An 18,673-nucleotide genomic window follows, 5' to 3' on the forward strand; every position below is an offset into this window, starting at 1 on the left:
ATTCCTTTTTTTTTTTCTTTTTTGTAGAGAAAACTGAGAAATCTTTTCAGAGCATAAATAAGATCACATTGTTACTCTGCATAAAATCAGTCAATGATTTTCCAAATCAACCAAAATAAAAGTTCTCAACCAACATTTCTTTGATTTGTTCTCTGCTTTTGTATCTTTTTCCCTTTCAGACTTCTCATTCATTTCACTCTGGGCCTTAAGCACATTGGTCGTTCTGTTGCTGTGTGACTTAAAAGCATTATTCTCTCTTCTCCCAGATCTTCAGGTGTAGCCTCTTTTCATTATTTGTGTCTCAATTCATGTAACACTTCCTCAGAGTCATCTTCCTTGCCCTCTTCAGCTGAAGCACCCATTTCTAACAAATGGGACCCTCTACCATTGTGGTTTTTCTTCTTTGGAAACTTTGGCTTACATGATTAATGTCTATCTATTCACACAGAGGCCAGAGAAGGCAATGGCACCCCACTCCAGTACTCTTGCCTGGAAAATGCTATGGACGGAGGAGCCTGGTAGGGTGCAGTCCTTGAGGTTGCTAAGAGTTGGACACGACTGAGTGGCTTCACTTTCACTTTTCACTTTTATGCATTGGAGAAGGAAATGGCAACCCACTCCAATGTTCTTGCCTGGAGAATCCCAGGGACAGGGGAGCCTGGTGGACTGCCGTCCATGGGGTCGCACAGAGTCGGACACGACTAAAGCGACTTAGCAGCAGCAGCAGCATTCACACAAAGGCAGGGACTTGTCTACCGTTTATAGAAAATACCTTCAGCTCCTACAATAGTAGTACACAGTAGGTGCTCCATATATATGTTAATAGGATCCTTCTGGATATGCAGGTGAGGGCTAATCAAGCCTTTGAAATCCTAAAGACTTCCAAGAAGATTGCAAAATTGCAAAGCAGATGTGTGGTTTTCTAAATGTATCTAGTGACCTCTGCTGGAATACGTACCAAGGAAGCCAGCTAGGAATCGTTTTTTTTCCTCTTAATTTGCCTCTGACCTCTCTCTTTTTGGTTATCCTCACAGTTATGGTTTATTACAGGGAAAACAAAGAGATTAAAATCAACCAAGAGAAGAACAGCATAAGGCAGAGTCTAGGAAAAGTACTGTTAATAAATATGGAGCTCCCGTTGTCCTCTCCCCATGGAATCTTGTCCTTGTTATTTTCCTGGGATCTGTGTGCAACACATGGAATATTGTCACTAGGGAAGCCCACCTGAGCCTTGTTGTTCAGAGTTCTTATTTGTTTAAACTCTTTTTAATTGAATGTATAGTTTTTGGTTTTGTTTTTGGTTTTTTTTTGGCCACGCTACACGTAGCTGCAAGATCTTACTTCCCTGGTATTTTTTAGTTACTAAGTCATGTCCGACTCTTTTGTGACCCCATAGACTGTAACCCACAAGGCTCCTCTCTCTATGGGATTTCCCAGGCAAGAATACTGAAGTGGGTTGCCATTTCCTTCTCCAGGGGTTCTTCCTGATCCAGGGATTGAGCACATGTCCCCTGTATTGGCAGGCGGATTCTTTACCACTGAGCCACCAGAAAGCCTTTACTTCCCTGACCAGGGATCAAACCCCAGCGCTTTCCAGCTTGCAGTGGAAGCGCAGAGTATGACCACCAGGGAAGTCCTTGAAGAATACTTAATTTACAATGTTGTGTTAGTTTCAGGTGAACAGCACAGTGATTCATGTTATCTTTTGGAATCAGAGTTTTCTCCAGATATATGCCTAGGAGTAGAATTACAGAATTGTGGTAACAATTTTTAGCTTTTTAAGGAATCTCCATACTGTTCTGCATAGAGGCTGTGCCAATCTACATTCCCACCAACAGTGTGGGAGTGTTGCCTTTTTTCCACACCCTCTCCAGCATTTATTTGTAGATTTTTAAAATGATGGACATTCTGATTAGTGTGAGATGATATCTCATTGTAGTCCTGATTTGCATTTCTCTAGTGATTATCAACTGAGCATCCTTTCATGTAGGGCTTCCCCTGTGGCTCAGCAGTAAAGAATCCACCTGCAATACAGAAGCCACATGAGACATGGGTTCAGTCCCTCTGAGGGGAGGATCCCCTGGAGGAGGGCATGGCAACCCCCTCCAGTATTCTTGCCTGGAGAATCCCATGGACAAGGGAGCCTGGTGGGCTACAGTCCATGGGGTTGCAAAGAGTCGGACAGGCCTGAAGCGACTTAGCACACATACACATCCTTTCGTGTACCTGTTGGCTGACTGTATATCTTCTTGGGAAAAATGTCTGTTTAGGTCTTCCACCCATTTTTTTGATTGAGTTGTTTGGCTTTTAGATATTAAGGTGTATATCACCTCTTTTTACTGAATGATAAAATGTTGGTGTGAGTGTAAAATTAGAGCTCAGGAACTGTTGACAGTCTTTCTCCCATCTTGGAGAAATCCCACCTCCCTTTCTGTCTAGAATCTGTCCTCTTTTGGCTCCCCGTTAATCAGTTTGTCCTTTTAGCACAAATCTTAAAGGAGAGTATTCAGGAATATAGGAAACAAAGAACTTTCTCTGATTCTCCTCTAAATCTTATTGCATAAATGACTGCATTCTTTTCATATATATCTGAAGGAAAGCAAATTCATCCAGATAAACATGGATTGATAAAGATATTTTCCATGGACCTATTTCCATGGAAGTATGTCCATGGAAAATATATATATATATTTTTTTCCTGAAACAGTGTAAAAGGAGCTGAGAATTCTGCCTTCCATTTGGAATTCTCTGGGAAGTCCATGAGATTTATTTCTGCTGGTTTACCTCATATGAGAATCTACCAATGCCTGTGATCTACCAGCTCTGAACCTCTGCATCCCTAACACGCACCACTCCTAGGATTACAGTTCACCAAAAGAGGGACTGAAAGTTCCAGAAAACTGAAGGAAGAGTGCTTCAAGGTCGATCGCTACCTGTGACATCCCTAGGTGGGCTGCCTCAGTGGGAAAATATAGTTCATGTATTTCACTTCTGTTGACTTAGGGAACAATTTTGAAAAAGACATTCACTGCTAAAAAGCAAAGAATTGACAAAGTGTGTCCTCGTGTCAGGAATAATAGGTTCAAGGGTTATATTACTTTGGGTTAGTATTTACAAGGGTTAGTTTACTTTGAGAGATTGTTAGGAAATGAAGGGTTGTTGAGAGTGTTGCTATTTGAGGCAAAGCCCCAGGTGAAAGCCAACAGCCAGGAATTTCAAAAATCCAAAGTAATGAGAGTGAGAGTGAAATAATCAGGAGGTGATCTGATTGTACTTTCAAAAATTCTTTCCTTGTTCTGTGTATGGTATGACTATATGTACATGTGTTTATTGCAGAAAATTTGTAGGATAACAGTAAACAGAAAAGATGACCTAAATATTAATCATCATCACTACCACCTAAAGAAAACCATTGTAAGAATTTTGTTTATATTTATTCCAATCTTTCCCATCCATTGAATTATTCTTTATCAATTTGATAATATTTGAGGTAAATTGACTAAAATTAATTTCTACAACCTCATTAAAATGATCTGATGATCATTGATCAAAATTACATTCTTCGTATATTATACCTAAATTCATCCTGGTATTTATACTTTTTCATAAGGAAATTTTTAAGAAAAGTAATCAAGGAAAGGGGAACCAAGATCAACATTTATCATCAAAATTCAATTTGTCAATGTGGACTAAAACAACTAGAAATAATGTTTTTATTGATCTAAAAATGGGAATCAAAAGAAAAAATAACACTTAGGAAATCTAAAGAGATTTGAAGCTTAGAAACATGTCCCAGTCAATTCTATATGTAACCTACAATGATCTGCGTACTTTATAAGTGGAATTGCTATTCTTGGATCACTTTGAAGGTGATGAAATAAGTACCAGTGACTGTGTGTGAGTTTGTTCTAGAGGACAAGGGTTAAAGGTCCGTGCTAACGTCACGATGAGCCTGTAAAGGTCTGTTATCCTAAGAGTGTTTACCTAAGCCCTAAGCTGGTGGGGTTTACTTGTGATTGCTCTGGGTTATTTGGGTAGATATCGATCAGAGATAGTGTCCTCACTGGACCTCCCCAGAAAGAGTGTAAAAGGAGCTGAGGATTCCGCCTTCCATTGGGAATTCTCTGGGAAGTCCATGAGATTTATTTCTGCTGGTTTACTTCATATGAGAAGCTACCAAAGTCTGCCATCTCCCAGCTCTGAACCTCTGCGTCCCTAACACGCATCACTCCTAGGATAACAGTTCACCGCAAGAGAGACCAAAAGTGCGGGAGAACTGAAGGAAGAATGCTTCGAGGTCGATCGCTATCTGTGACATCCCTAGGTGGGCTGCCTCGGTGGGAAGCCGGACTTCCTGTGGAGAATTTACTGCTCTTTGAAGTCTCTTGGGAAGTGACCAATAAAGGTTTGTACTGCCCCTGAGGCATCTATTTGCCAGATCACTGAAGAATGTAGATTAGGAATTCACAGAACGCACTCTAGTGAGAATGAACTGCCCTTGTGAGTGAGGAAAGTATTCAAAGTATAGGTTTAGACGAGGTTTAACCTTGTCTATTTCAACAGGCAATGAAAACTTACACTGGTCTACCTGTTGAAGGGAGAGACAACTGAAAATATTAGTCTTGGTCAGGGAATGCGCATTTAAATTAAAATTACAAATTCATGTTATGACAAAACAGAAATATAGAATTAATATTTACTTTTTGGGTTTCATGATTTTTTTTTTCAGGAACAAAGTTCAGTTTTGTAGTTTATTTTAGGAATAATTGTGCCTGATCTGGACTAATTAGAAATTTCAACCCCGGTTGAAAGGATATGAAATATACATGTGCTCTGTTAGCAAGTATGTGAAATATTTAATAACATTTCTTTTTTTAAATAACATTTCTAATAATTCAAGATTAGCTTGGAATTAAAGTTTTAACATAGAAGAAGTTCTGAAGGTATAATATTGACCTCCTATTAAGAAGAATGCATGTAGTTTTTTCTTCAATACTATATAAACATAGAAATTATAAAGGAAATCAAATTAACAAAAATAGAACAATTTCCTAGTAAGATGTAACCTCTTTTATGCTGGATTAGAGAAGGCAAGGCAGAGAACTGTGGCCTAAACTTTTTTAATGATAAAGGTACCTGTAAAATTCTTAAAAAACAGTTCCTTGTGGATTGATAATGTCTAGTTTAAAAGTCTCAAGACTATTACTACTAATATTGAGGGAATATTGGTAGAGAAAAAGCAACAGTTGTGAAGGTTGAGTTTTTCAAGATCAAGGAAAACCAGCCCAAATGATTGTTGGATGAAGGCAGTGATAATGTGTGGAATTTAAAGGATCTAAAATGAAAATATGTGATGTGATCTATTATATATTCATTTTGGGGGAAATTATATTTTTTGTTTTTGTTACTTATAACATGGTTATTGCAATAATTTAAAGGATCTGAAATATACATGAATGTGAAAATTACATCTTCCTTTTAGCTAATCAGAAACAGCAAAACCTCAAAATCAAAGAAATTACATTTAGCATCTGTTCTGATTTTTACCTTATGCTCAGTGTTCATTCTCACACGTATGCACTCATAAAATTCATAAACTCATAAATAAAAATAAATTCTTCCTAGGTAGAAATGCACAGAATGAATGTAAGAGAACAAAGCACTGTCTTCCTCTCTGGGGTTTACTGAGGAACAGGCAAAGAGGACAGAAACCTTAATATGGAAAAGCGAAGTGTTTTTCAATCAGCTTGTTCCTAATGTTCTTTTTCCAGTCACAAGATTTTTAAATATGCCCAAAGCTCCTGGGAGCAGAGCCATCTTTGCTACATGTAAATCCCAGACTGTGACTTGAAATAGAGATTTTCTCTGCCTAGCAAGCAGGCGTTCAAGGATATAGCTTATTGGTGGAAAAGAAACGGGGTGGGGGGCCTCTTTTGCACCAGGAATCTGTTCTGAAGAGTTCTGTGTAGGCTCTTCTTTTTTGTTTGTTTTTAAATAGTTATTCATTTGTTTATTTTTACTACTTTCGGCTGTGCTGGATCTTCATTGTTGCGCGGGCTTTTCTCTAGTTGCAGAGGGCGGAAGCTACTCTCTAGCTGTGGTGGTGCTCGAGCTTCTCTTGTTCCGGAGCACGGGGTCTAGGGAACGTAGGCTTCAGGAGTTGCGGCATGTGGGCTCAGTAGCTTTGGCTCCGGGGTTGTAGGGCAGAGGCTCAATAGTTGCGGTACACGGGCCAAGTTGCTGCGTGGCATGTGGGATCTTCCTGGATAAGGGATTGAACCCATGTCTCCTGCAATCTCTGCCACTGAGCCAACAGGGAAGCCCTTGTGTGGGTTCTTCTGAGCATAATGCTTCTCCTTCCTTCCTTTTCTCTCCTTTCAGCAAATGTTAACAGGGTATTGTTTCCTGGTGGTGGGCACACAATGGTGACACTGACTGTTTCCCATCCCCCACCCTGAATCTTCTAGCCTGATGACATGCATGCTGCTCTCAGGGCCTGGAACAGTGCATAGAAAATGCTCAATGGATATTTTTTCTTCTGAATGAAGGAATGAATACATTTATTTTTCAACTTCTAAGCTGCCTTTGATACTATTTTTCTTTCATTTCCCATGCAAGGGAATGGGAATTGAGGGAATAAAGGGAATTATCTTGTCGAGAGGAAACCCATTAAAGTGATTTACCCAAGTTGATATTTTCTCCAACATAGCTTCAATATTTATTATAGTCTGATTTTATGACATTTTTCTATAAATGGACAATTATTGTGTGCATCTATGACAAGACATTGACACTATAGTTTCTTTGAAAATTTTACTTTGAGTTTTTATTTTCCTGCTGTTCATAGCAATATAGGAGACGTCTTCAAGATCATGAATCCAACTTCTCTACTTCATAGATGAAAAGGATGCCTACAAGGATACATTAAATGGTCAAGCACATAGCAGGGTTGGGACTAGCATTTTGGTCTCCTGAGTCCACTTCTGTTTTTTATTAGCATGCAAGAATAAAAAATTAAATGTCCACTGTCTAATGAAATATCCTGTAGGTATAAGAACACAAGAGTTGCAGTCCAAAAAGGTCAGGGTTTTCTGAGACTTAGGAAAAAATCCCTTAAACTGCCTGAATATCAGTTTCTTCATGATGAAATGTACATAGTACGTATGCTCCAGCCATCTTACAAATGTTTCATGGCAAACAAGAAAACATACTTATATCCAAGAAAACAAAAGATTTTTTAGAGAAGGGGAAAATTCCTTCCTGACAGAATTTTGACTATAAACAATGGAAATGTGTAAAATATAACAAATGAGAGAGTCATAGTTAAATTATTGGGTGTTAATTCTCAGACTTCAAAATAACCTTTTCTACTTTATTAACCTTGAAGTATGTTGCTTTTATGCATTCATTCATTCTTATTCAGTAAAGATTCATCAACTATCTATTGGATATCAGACACTGGGAAATGAAAGTAGAATTCAACAACACAGAAGTGATTTCCAATCTTTCAGAATTTACAGACATTAAACATGCAATTGTAGTCAACTGTAATGAGTGTAAGAATGAGAACAAGGTGCTCTAGAAGTGTACAGGCAGATCTGATTTTATTGTGTTTCACTTTATTGTGCTTAGCCAATATTGCATTTTTTCTGACAAGTTGAATGTTTGTGGCAATCTTGCATCATGCAAGTCCATTTTTCCAATGGCATTTAATCACTTTTTGTCTCTGTGTCAGATTCTATTAATTCTCATGATATTTCAAACTTTTTCATTATTAATGTATTTGTTATGGTGATCTGCAATTACTATTACAAAATGGTTATAACTCACTGAAGGCTCAGGTGGTGGGTAGCCTTTTTAACAATAATATACTTTTACATTAAGGCAGGTACATTATATTTTTAGACAAAATACTATTGCATGCTTAATAGACTGTGTTATAGTATAAACAACTTTTATATGCATTTGGGAAACCAAAAACTTCATGATTCGCTTTATTGCAATTTCGTTTTATTGGGATGGTCTGGATAAGAACCTGTAATATCTCTAAGGTCAGCCTGTGCTTTAGTGCGGGGAGGGGAGGTTTCTGTCTAATTGGAGGCTTGGGAAAAACCTGTAACAGAGAGACGTTTTAGCTGGTTCCTGAAGGATAAATAGCTGTTGGGTAGAGATGAGGAAGCGGCGATAAAGAGCAGACAGTGTTCAGTGTGACAGCAGCATGCCAGGCCTCCCTGTCCATCACCAACTCCCAGAGTTCACTCAGACTCACGTCCATCGAGTCAGTGATGCCATCCAGCCATCTCATCCTCTGCTGTCCCCTTCTCCTCCTGCTTCCAATCCCTCCCAGCATCAGAGACTTTTCCAATGAGTCAACTCTTCGCATGAGGTGGCCAAAGTACTGGACTTTCAGCTTTAGCATCATTCCTTCCAAAGAAATCCCAGGGCTGAACTCCTTCAGAATGGACTGGTTGGATCTCCTTGCAGTCCAAGGGACTCTCAAGAGTCTTCTCCAACACCACAGTTCAAAAGCATCAATTCTTAGGCGCTCAGCTTTTTTCACAGTCCAACTCTCACATCCATACATGACCACAGGAAAAACCATAGCCTTGACTAGATGGACCTTTGTTGGCAGTAATGTCTCTCCTTTTCAATATGCTATCTAGGTTGGTCATAATTTTTCTTCCAAGGAGTAAGCATCTTTTAATTTTATGGCTGTAGTCACCATCTACAGTGATTTTGGAGCCCCAAAAAATAAAGTCTGACACTGTTTCCACTGTTTCCCCATCTATTTCCCATGAAGTGATGGGACCAGATGCCATGATCTTCGTTTTCTGAATGTTGAGTTTTAAGCCAACTTTTTCACTCTTCTCTTTCACTTTCATCAAGAGGCTTTTTAGTTCCTCTTCACTTTCTGCCATAAGGGTGGTGTCATCTGCATATCTGAGGTTGTTGATATTTCTCCCGGCAATCTTGATTCCAGCTTGTGCTTCTTCCAGCCCAGCGTTTCTCATGATGTACTCTGCATAGAAGTTAAATAAGCAGGGTGACAGTATACAGCCTTGACGTACTCCTTTTCCTATTTGGAACCAGTCTGTTGTTCCATGTCCAGTTCGAACTGTTGCTTCCTGACCTGCATACAAATTTCTCAAGAGGCAGATCAGGTGGTCTGGTATTCCCATCTCTTTCAGAATTTTCCACAGTTTATTGTGATCCATATGGTCAGAGGCTTTGGCATAGTCAATAAAGCAGAAATAGATGTTTTTCTGGAACTCTCTTGCTTTTTCCATGATCCAGCAGATGTTGGCAATTTGGTCTATGGTTCCTCTGCCTTTTCTAAAACCAGCTTGAACAACTGGAAGTTCACGGTTCACATATTGCTGAAGCCTGGCTTGGAGAATTTTGAGCATTACTTTACTAGCACGTGAGATGAGTGCAATTGTGCAGTAGTTTGAGCATTCTTTGGCATAGCTTTTCTTTGGGATTGGAATAAAAGCTGAGCTTTTCCAGTCCTGTGGCCACTGCTGTTTTCCAAATTTGCTGGCATATTGAGTGCAGTACTTCCACAGCATCATCTTTCAGGATTTGAAATAGCTCAACTGGAATTCCATCACCTCCACTAGCTTTGTTCGTTGTGATGCTTTCTAAGGCCCACTTGACTTCACATTCCAGGATGTCTGGCTCTAGGTCAGTGATCACACCATCGTGATTATGTGGGTCATGAAGATCTTTTTTGTACAGTTCTTCTGTGTATTCTTGCCACCTCTTCTTGATATCTTCTGCTTCTGTTAGGGCCATACCATTTCTGTCCTTCATCGAGCCCATCTTTGCATGAAATGTTCCCTTGGTATCTCTAATTTTCTTGAAGAGATCTCTAGTCTTTCCCATTCTGTTGTTTTCCTCTATTTCTTTACATTGATCACTGAGGAAGGCTTTCTTATCTCTTCTTGCTATTCTTTGGAACTCTGCATTCAGATGCTTATATCTTTCCTTTTCTCATTTGCTTTTCATGTCTCTTCTTTTCACAGCTATTTGTAAGGCCTCCCCAGACAGCCATTTTGCTTTTTTGCGTTTCTTTTCCATGGGGATGGTCTTGATCCCTGTCTCCTGTACAATGTCACAAACCTCAGTCCATAGTTCATCAGGCACTCTATCTGTCAGATCTAGTCCCTTAAATCTATTTCTCACTTCCACTGTGTAATCATAAGGGATTTGATTTAGGTCATACCTGAATGGTCTAGTGGTTTTCCCTACTTTCTTCAATTTAAGTCAGAAGTTGGCAATAAGGAGTTCATGATCTGAGCCACAGTCAGTTCCTGGTCTTGTTTTTGTTGACTGTATAGAGCTTCTCGATCTTTGGCTGCAAATATAATCATGGGCAACACTAAAATTAGAAGTTGGGGTTGCTTTGCCTGCTGTGGATATGCACAGCCATGTCATCTCAAAGGCACCCCAAGTCACGCCACATGAAGCACACAGTCTCTGTAAGAACTATGTTTGGCACACACATAGGTTCAAGAAGAGCACTAGTCTCTGCACTTTCCTTTCATTCAGATTGCCATGACTAAGCCCTTCTTGCATAAAGATCTGCCATTGTGGATAGATCAGGGAGGGCATGTCTCTGGGCTTTCTCCAAGTCTGTCATCTCCCACTGCCCTGGACTATTGCTCTGATTGGAGCCGCAGACCTAGTTGATTGCCAGGCACACAAACATTTGGTGACCATCGTCACTGGTAGCATTTAGTCTCTTTCCCACCAGACCTGCTGCCTCAGAGAATGATGTCTAACTCTGTAATGACTGTCCCTGCTTCTGCAACTGTGTCTTGGGATAGGAGTCAGATGAGTAGCTATGCACACTGAAATCATAGACTTCTAAATTCTCTGACTTTTAATCACTTAAAAATAGTGAAGAGTTTCTTTATATACATACTTATATATTATTGTATGTATCTCCTTTTTATGGCTTTCCTGGTGGTTCATTGATAAAGACTCTGCCTGTCAATGCAGGAGATGGTTTGATCCCTGGGTCAGGAAGGCCCCCTGGAGAAAGACACCCACTCCAAAATTCTTGCCTGGGAAATCCCATGGAAAGAGGCATTTAGTGGGCTACATACAGTCTATGGGGTCAGGAAAGAGTTGGCCATGGCTTATCGACTCAACAAAAATTCCTTTTTATGACTGGCTCCCACCTTCCATACCGCCTTGGAGTTCTGCTTTTAACAATGTCGGCAGTACTTCTAGATGATGACTTGAGGTTTTTGCTACTTCACTGACACATATGTTTATGAGAGCTCATCTTTTCTGTCTCTACTTTGCCCTCACACGAGAGATAGCTCCCATGTTGTTTCAGGAAAGTAGAGATCAATAAAATGCAAAGTACATGTTTGAAAGTGAAGAGTCAGTCCAAATTCAGTGACCTACACTGTGGGAAAACAATAATTCATTAAATAATAGATTTTAGTCAACCCTGGTCTATACTCCAAATTTAAAAATAGGCATGACCCTGTTTCTAAGCTATCATACTCATCTATAATTAGCATGCTGGGTGGGGAGTTGGGTTAAAGATGGTAAATAGAGTGAAAACTAAGGAGAGTAGTTGGCATATAAATCTGGGAAGGACAGAGAGGGCCTGAAATGAAGCCTTAGCATATCTTTAGCAGTAGGAGCACCTCCTCACAGAAAGACTGTAAGGGGAGAAGTCTGGGGGATGGGGGAAAATTTATTTATAATCAGGTCTCAACCAATATGGGATGAAAAAAATTTTGTTTAGTTTTATGCTTCTATTTCTGAGACTGAAATAATATAGTCATAGTATTTATAAGCACTCTAAGGGTATTCGGGGACTATTTTATTTCAAAACTGAAAGCCTCAAATGGGAAAAAGAAGCCTCAAATGTTTGTCTTTGCATTTCAATTCTCAAATCCTACCTTTTTTTGAAATAAAGAATTTCTCTTTTCCCTTATATCCTTTAGCAAATAAAAATGTTTTGTTTGCATTAAACCCAATTGTATTTGAATTTGCAACACAAAATCTAACAAACAAGGAAGGATGTTCTAAAATCTCTGGTCAAGATACATAGTTGCAAATAAAAGAGAGTATTCAAGGGACTTCCCTGGTGGTCCAGTGGTTAAGAATCCACCTGTCAATTCAGCAGACACAGGTTCAATCCCTGATCCAGGAAGATTCCACATGCCTCGGGCCAACTAAGGCAGTTGGACCACAATTACTGAGCCCTTGCCCTAGAGCCGATGCTCTGCGACAAGAGAAACCACCACAGTGAGAAGCTCAAACACCACAACGAAGAGTAGTCCCTGCTCCCCAAAACTAGAAAAAGCCCGTGGGCAGCAATGAAAATCCAGCACAGCCAGTAACAAAGCAACTGATTAATTTTTTTTGAAGTTTACCATTAAAAAAAAGATTGTCCCAGAATAGAAATGTAAGACATTTAAGAAGTGTATGCCATCAGAACCTGAACATGTATTCCCCTGGATTAGATACAAATGAAGGAAGTAAGTCTACAAAGAGGAGAAATTATTTGAAGATTTTAAATTATTTTGATAGTGGGCTTGAATAAAGCTTATATAAATATATATATATTTAAATATGTTGCTAAGATGTGACTCAGACTTTAGAGAAAAATTCTATTTAGTTACCCTTGCAAACTGTTTGTCTAACTGTTTTTTTTCCTCAACAAATGGTTTCAATGGTTCCTAAACTTTTCTGGAATTTGGCGAAGTGCATAGGTGTCCTTGATGTTGGCTTCAATCAGATTCATCATTGAATGGTTAAGTGAACCCCGTCTGTTCTGATCCAGTCTGGAAGGTTCTGCTTGTAGATTTGCAGATCATCTTCTTGTGTCCCATGCTGCGTTCATCAGCCAGTGGAAGTTGGGATTGATAATATCTTTATTATCAGACTCTGCTCAAGTGGCCATTTCAATTTCTTTTAGGTATGGTCAAAAAGCTTTTTCTTAAAGATCGAGTTTCAAAGGACAATAAACTTATGTAGGCTTATGTGAAAACTACATGTAATATTTACATTTTGGAAGTTATATTAGCTCTTTTCTAAATTACTGAACCTTGTCTTGTCAGGTAGTAGTATTTATATTTGCCTTTTGTGTCTCACTTCTCAAAAAGCAACTTATCAAAAAGTATGTTTTGAGTGGTTCAAGAAATTTGCAGATGGCAATTCTACCTTTTGGCTCTCAATTATGACTATCATTGTAAGTCATATAATACAAGTAAATATTACTTAAGGTCTGAATGATTGAAATAAGAAATTTAAGAAATATAGTAGCTATCAGTACTCTTGCCTGGAAAATCCAATGGGTGGAGGAGCCTGGTAGGCTGCAGTCCCTGGGATTGTGAAGAGTCAGATACGACTGAGCGACTTCACTTTCACTTTTCACTTTCATGCATTGGAGAAGGAAATGGCAGCCCACTCCAGTGTTCTTGCCTGGAGAATCCCAGGGACGGGGGAGCCTGGTGGACTGCCGTCTATGGGATCACACAGAGTCGGACACGACTGAAGCGACTTGGCAGCAGTAGCAGCAGCAGTAGCTATCAAACTCCACATGCTGAAGAACTGAAATACATTATGAAAAACCATGATGAAAAATAGGACTTTTTCTTCTTCGTGTACAAGTAACAAAACTGTTTTTTGAAGTACAGTTGATGATTAATGCCAGAATCTGTATTAGTTTGGGGGATTTTACATAGAATTTCTTGAGTCATTCCTTTGCCTATGGTTCATGGGCAAAGTACCACTCAAGAAACTGATTTAGACTGTTTTCATGTTCTCATACTAGGTGATTGCTCTGAGCTGGCATAAGAATTATCCTGTGCGGTTTACTAAGGGTCTTCTTCCCCTTGACCTTCCCCATCCCTCCTATGAGGGAGGGGAATGCCTATGACTCTGCTGGTACCCTCTGCTCCAAAAGTAGCGCCTTGGCTCTAACTGTTCCCTCTGCCTAAAAAATTCTTCCTCATGAACCAACTTGCTTGATTTCCTTACTCTTTTAAGTACTTACTTTAAATATCACCTTTACCCAATGAGGCATAATTTTTAATATTGCTGCTCCAACCTGTCCTTTCTCCCCAGGTGAAGTATTGGGTTGGCCAAAAAGAGGTTTTGCATTGAGGTTTTTTTTTTTCCTGTAACATCTTAGGGACAAATCTGAACGAACTTTTGGCCAACTCAGTACTATTGTATCCCCCTTGAACAGGTGAGCTAATGGAGCCTCAGAGAGGTTAAATGAGTTAACGAGTTCAATTTAAGCTAGTTACAATTTTTCACCTTTATAATTCTTTAATAAATATCCTTATGCACACATATTAAGTCACTTTAGTCATGTCTGACTCTGTGGGACCCTATGGACTGTAGCCCACCAGGCTCCTCTGTCCATGGAAGTATCCAGCCAAGAATACTGGAGTGGGTTGCCATTCTTTCCTCCAGGGGATCTTCCTGACCCAGAGATCGAACCTTGGTTTCTTGTATTGACAGGTGGATTCTATACTATCTGAGCCACCTGGGAAACCCAAATATCTTTAAATGCATATCTTATTTTCCCCTCAGGATAATTTTCCATATGTAGACATGCTGGCTGTAACAGTAGGCATATTTGGCTTTGTGTGTGTAGTGGCAGCAATGGCAGAGAGCTAAAATGAAGTACTATATGAAAACTTGGATTTATGTCATGTGAGTCGGACCAAGCATCCCCCTTTAAGATCTGTCAGGTTTTTCCCCTTGTCAAAAGGTACTTGCTTGGTCCCTAGAAGGGAAGTGGTTCTTTATTCTGGGAGAAAGTAAAAAAAGTGAAAGTGTTAGTCACTCAGTCATGTCCAACTCTTTGCAGCTATGAACTGTAGCCCACTAGGCTCCTTGGTCCATGGAATTCTCCAGGCAAGAATACTGGAGTGGGTTGCCATTCCTTTCTCCAGCAGATCTTCCTGACCTAGGGATTGAACCCAGGTCTCCTGCATTGCAAGCAGACTCTTCACCATCTGAGCCACCAAATTTGCTCATAATTTGAGCAGTAGCTGATACTTGGTCTTATCTTATGCCCTTGGGCCACTGAAGGAGAAGAGGTGAAAGGTGATTACTGCTGCTGAGGGCACATGCCATGACAATAGCTGTTTCTCCCACCTTTGACACATCCATGTAGATAGAGCTTTAAGCCAGGTACTGCTTTATCTCAATTGTCTCTTCAGGTTTCCTTTAAATATTTGTGATTTGCTGCTGCCAATCTGCTGCTCTCTGACAAAGTACCCAGCATGGAATTGAAACAAAGACTAACTCCTTGATAGTATTCCTTAAAAACTTGCTTTTACAAAGCTAAATAAATCCATGTGCTTGATTCCAGGTGCTAACTTAAAAATGAGGACTAACACAATATTGTAGATCAACTATACTTCAAAAAAAGTTGGCTTGGACTTTCCTGTTGGTTCAGTGGTTGAGACTCCACCCTTCCAATGCAGGGATGCAGAGGGCATGGGTTCAATCCCTGGTCAAGGAAATAAGATCCCACATGCTGCATGGCACAGCAAAAAAAAAAAAAAAAAAAGTTTACTTAAGCAACATAGAAAAATTGAGGACTTGTTTCCATCCCTTCATCACTTAACATGAGCTATTAACCTGAATGGTAATGGGACCTTTTCTTTTTAACAGTCGGTGGCATCTATACTGTGATTCAGACAAAGGCCAAAACAACAGCAGATGAATGGGGAGACAACTATTTTCTGATTGGTCCATATTTTGAGCATAATATGAAGACTCAGGTGGAACAGTGTGAACCTGTGAATGATGCTGTTAGAAGAGCCATGGACACGATGAACAAACACGGCTGCCAGGTAAAAGACACCATCTGATGCTTCATTCAGCAAGTCTTAGTAAACTCTTGTGGAAACACACCACACTTTACATGAACTCATGAGCAAAGACCACTCATCTTCTTAGGCCAAAGAAGTTGGTTTATGAGAAAGATGATGAACTTGATTTTAAATAGGTTAGATCTGAGACACCTTATGAAAACCTAGTAGTAGAGTAGGTTTGGAACTCAGCAGAGGGTATAGAATAGAGATGCTTGGGGAAAAGTCAGTTGTGTCTAAATTGTAGTTGACATTATGGGTGTTTATAACATTATTCAGTGGAAGAGTATAGCCTAAAAGGCAAAACTTGGGCGATGTCAGTGTGTTAGAACATCCACATGGAAAGAAGTCACGGACTGCAAAAGTAGAAGCGCAGCTAGTGATTAGAACCAGAAGGGCTTTGTAGTTGTGACAGTGTTAAGGTTCTTGTGATGGGAAGATTATCCCGGATTATCTGGGTGGATCCAATGTAATCATAAGTATCCTGATATTAGTAAGAGGTGGGCAGTAGAATTAGAATCAGAGAGGAGATATGACAAAGTGAGCAGAAATTGAAGTGATGAAAGCTTTGAGGTGGAGGAAAGGGGCCACAAGCCAAGGAATGCACATGGCCTCTGGAAACTGGGCAAAGCTAGAAGACAGATTCTCCCCAAGAGACTGCTGATGAAATGCACCTCTGCCAACATGTCAGTTTTAACTCATAAGACCCATTTCAGAGGGCTAACCCCTAAATCTGTAAGATAATAAATTGTGCCATTTTAAGCTACTAAATTTGCAGTAATTTTTGCCACCTCAATAAGAATAGAGATGTCAAGACAAGGAAGGAGAGAGTTTCAAGTATAAAGGAGGGATTGGATCAACCAAGGATTGAACCCAGGTCAGTTGGGTAGAGTAATACTCAGGTCATTTGTGGTCATCTTGCTAATGACAACTTCAGAGGAGAAAGTAGGGTTAAAGCAGATTGCAGTAGCTTGAGGAATGAATGAGTAGTGAGATAGAGGATACAGAAATGTGGCTGGGAGGTTTTTCTATGAAGAGGAAGGATAAAAGTCATTTCAAGTGATATGGCTCTGAGAATTCGTGTTTTCTTAAATATGAGTGAGCATATTTATATTCCAAAAAGAAGCATCCAGAGGACAGAGAGAAACTGAAAGTTTAGAAGGAATAGATGATGAAAGAGAGTAAGGTCACTGAGAACAGGAGAAGAAATGAGATCCAAAGCCCTGCTGAAAGGATTGTTCTTCATTCCTTTTGCTCAAACTGGAAACAAAGGATAAATGCAAACAGAAATGAGTTACTGAGGAATTCAAGATCATCTCACTCCGTGTTTTCAGTGATCTTAAGTGCTCAAGACAAACTTGTGAGAGTTAGAAGGCAAGTATTAATATAAGAGAGTGTGAAGAAAGAAGTTCTGGAAAAGTGTTTAAGGAATAGGGAAAAGAATTTCCGGACATCGTTAAGGTATATGTGTGTGTTAGTGGATTAGTCATGTCTGACTCTTTGTGACCTCATGGACTGTAGCCCACCAGGCTCCTCTGTCCATGGAATTCTCCAGGCAAGAATACTGGAGTGGGTTGCCATTTCCAGGGGATCTTCCTGACTCAGGGATTGAACCCAGGTCTCCTGCATTGTAGGCAGATTCTTTACCGACTGAGCCACCAGAGAAGCCCCTCCTTAAGGTATAGTCATGGCTTTTTAATGGCACAAATATACACAACTGTGACTTTCTCCAGCAGTCTCCTACACATGAATGAGTTCTGTTTTGAGAGCACATTCTCAAGTTCAATTGTTTGTTCACCAAAGTTAGCCTAGGTACCCAACTAACACAATTGGCTATATAGCACTGTCTTGTAATAGGTTTATGATACTTTTCACACAAACAATACGTGAAAATTGAACACAAAAAGTAAAACATTTTTAACCTTACAGTCCAGTGCCTTGAAAAGTAGTACGGTCCCACAGCTAACATTCAAGGGCTGGCATCAGGTGAAGAGACAAGAAGATTTACTGACTGGAGGAGGGAAGTGGGAGATGGTAGAGCTGAAGGATCATCAGCAATAGGAGATAGAAGGTGAGCTGCAATTTCATGCATGCCTGATGTTGATGGCACAGGGTCTGGGGCCTGAAATAAAGTACTAGACTACTGTATTCTATACAGTACTATACAGTAAAGTACACAAAAGCATGACCACTTGTAGAGGAGGCACACGTGGCAATGTATGCCACACGTGTGAACTAATTTATGTGACTGGACATGTGAATGCACGTTTGCATCTTTGAAAGTTTGCAACTTGAAGGTTCATATGTAGAGGGGCTTTACTGCAGTCAGCAGCCTGAATGAAAGTGTTAGAAGTTAAATAGTTGGAGATTCAGTGTTGTTAAATTTCAGCAGGTGTGCAACGGGGCAAGGTCGCATAAGTCTTGGAGGTAACTGTGCAATTGACTGAATTAATGGTTGAGTTGCTGGATGGTTGGGTCTGAAATGGACGGGAAAGGAAGCGATGAAAGGAAAAAAATGGTGATAATGTAGGACAAGAAGGAGGGTCTTAGAAACTGGAGATGCTGAAGAGGAAAATGAAAGAATACATACGCTGGGAAAAACTCAGTGAGAGAAGTTATGGAAGTTGTGTTGAAGGATAAACATTTCAGAGGAGTAACAGTTTGGCTATTGACAAGGATAAGACTGCAGCCTTGAGCTTGGGTGGCTGACATGCAGTGGACATGAATTTCTTTAAAGTCAGTAAGGTCAAATAGCTATGAGGTAAGTGTGTAGGATACAATCCTGATTTTAAAATTTCCCAGAATAAGGT

General features: G+C 39.8%; 1 protein-coding gene across 1 annotated transcript in view; it reads left to right on the forward strand.

The window, feature by feature from the left end:
• The first annotated feature begins 4,086 nt into the window (after positions 1–4,086).
• The window catches only part of GYS2 (glycogen synthase 2), a 56,313-nt gene continuing 41,726 nt past the window's right edge, over positions 4,087–18,673 (forward strand). The window contains 2 exon segments of the mRNA NM_001192905.3: positions 4,087–4,405; positions 15,664–15,845. Of these exon segments, the coding sequence (NP_001179834.2) occupies positions 4,288–4,405; positions 15,664–15,845 (300 nt within the window). The 5' untranslated portion in view covers positions 4,087–4,287.

Source organism: Bos taurus, chromosome 5 (assembly GCF_002263795.3).
Source record: "Bos taurus isolate L1 Dominette 01449 registration number 42190680 breed Hereford chromosome 5, ARS-UCD2.0, whole genome shotgun sequence".
Taxonomy (NCBI): domain Eukaryota; kingdom Metazoa; phylum Chordata; class Mammalia; order Artiodactyla; family Bovidae; genus Bos; species Bos taurus.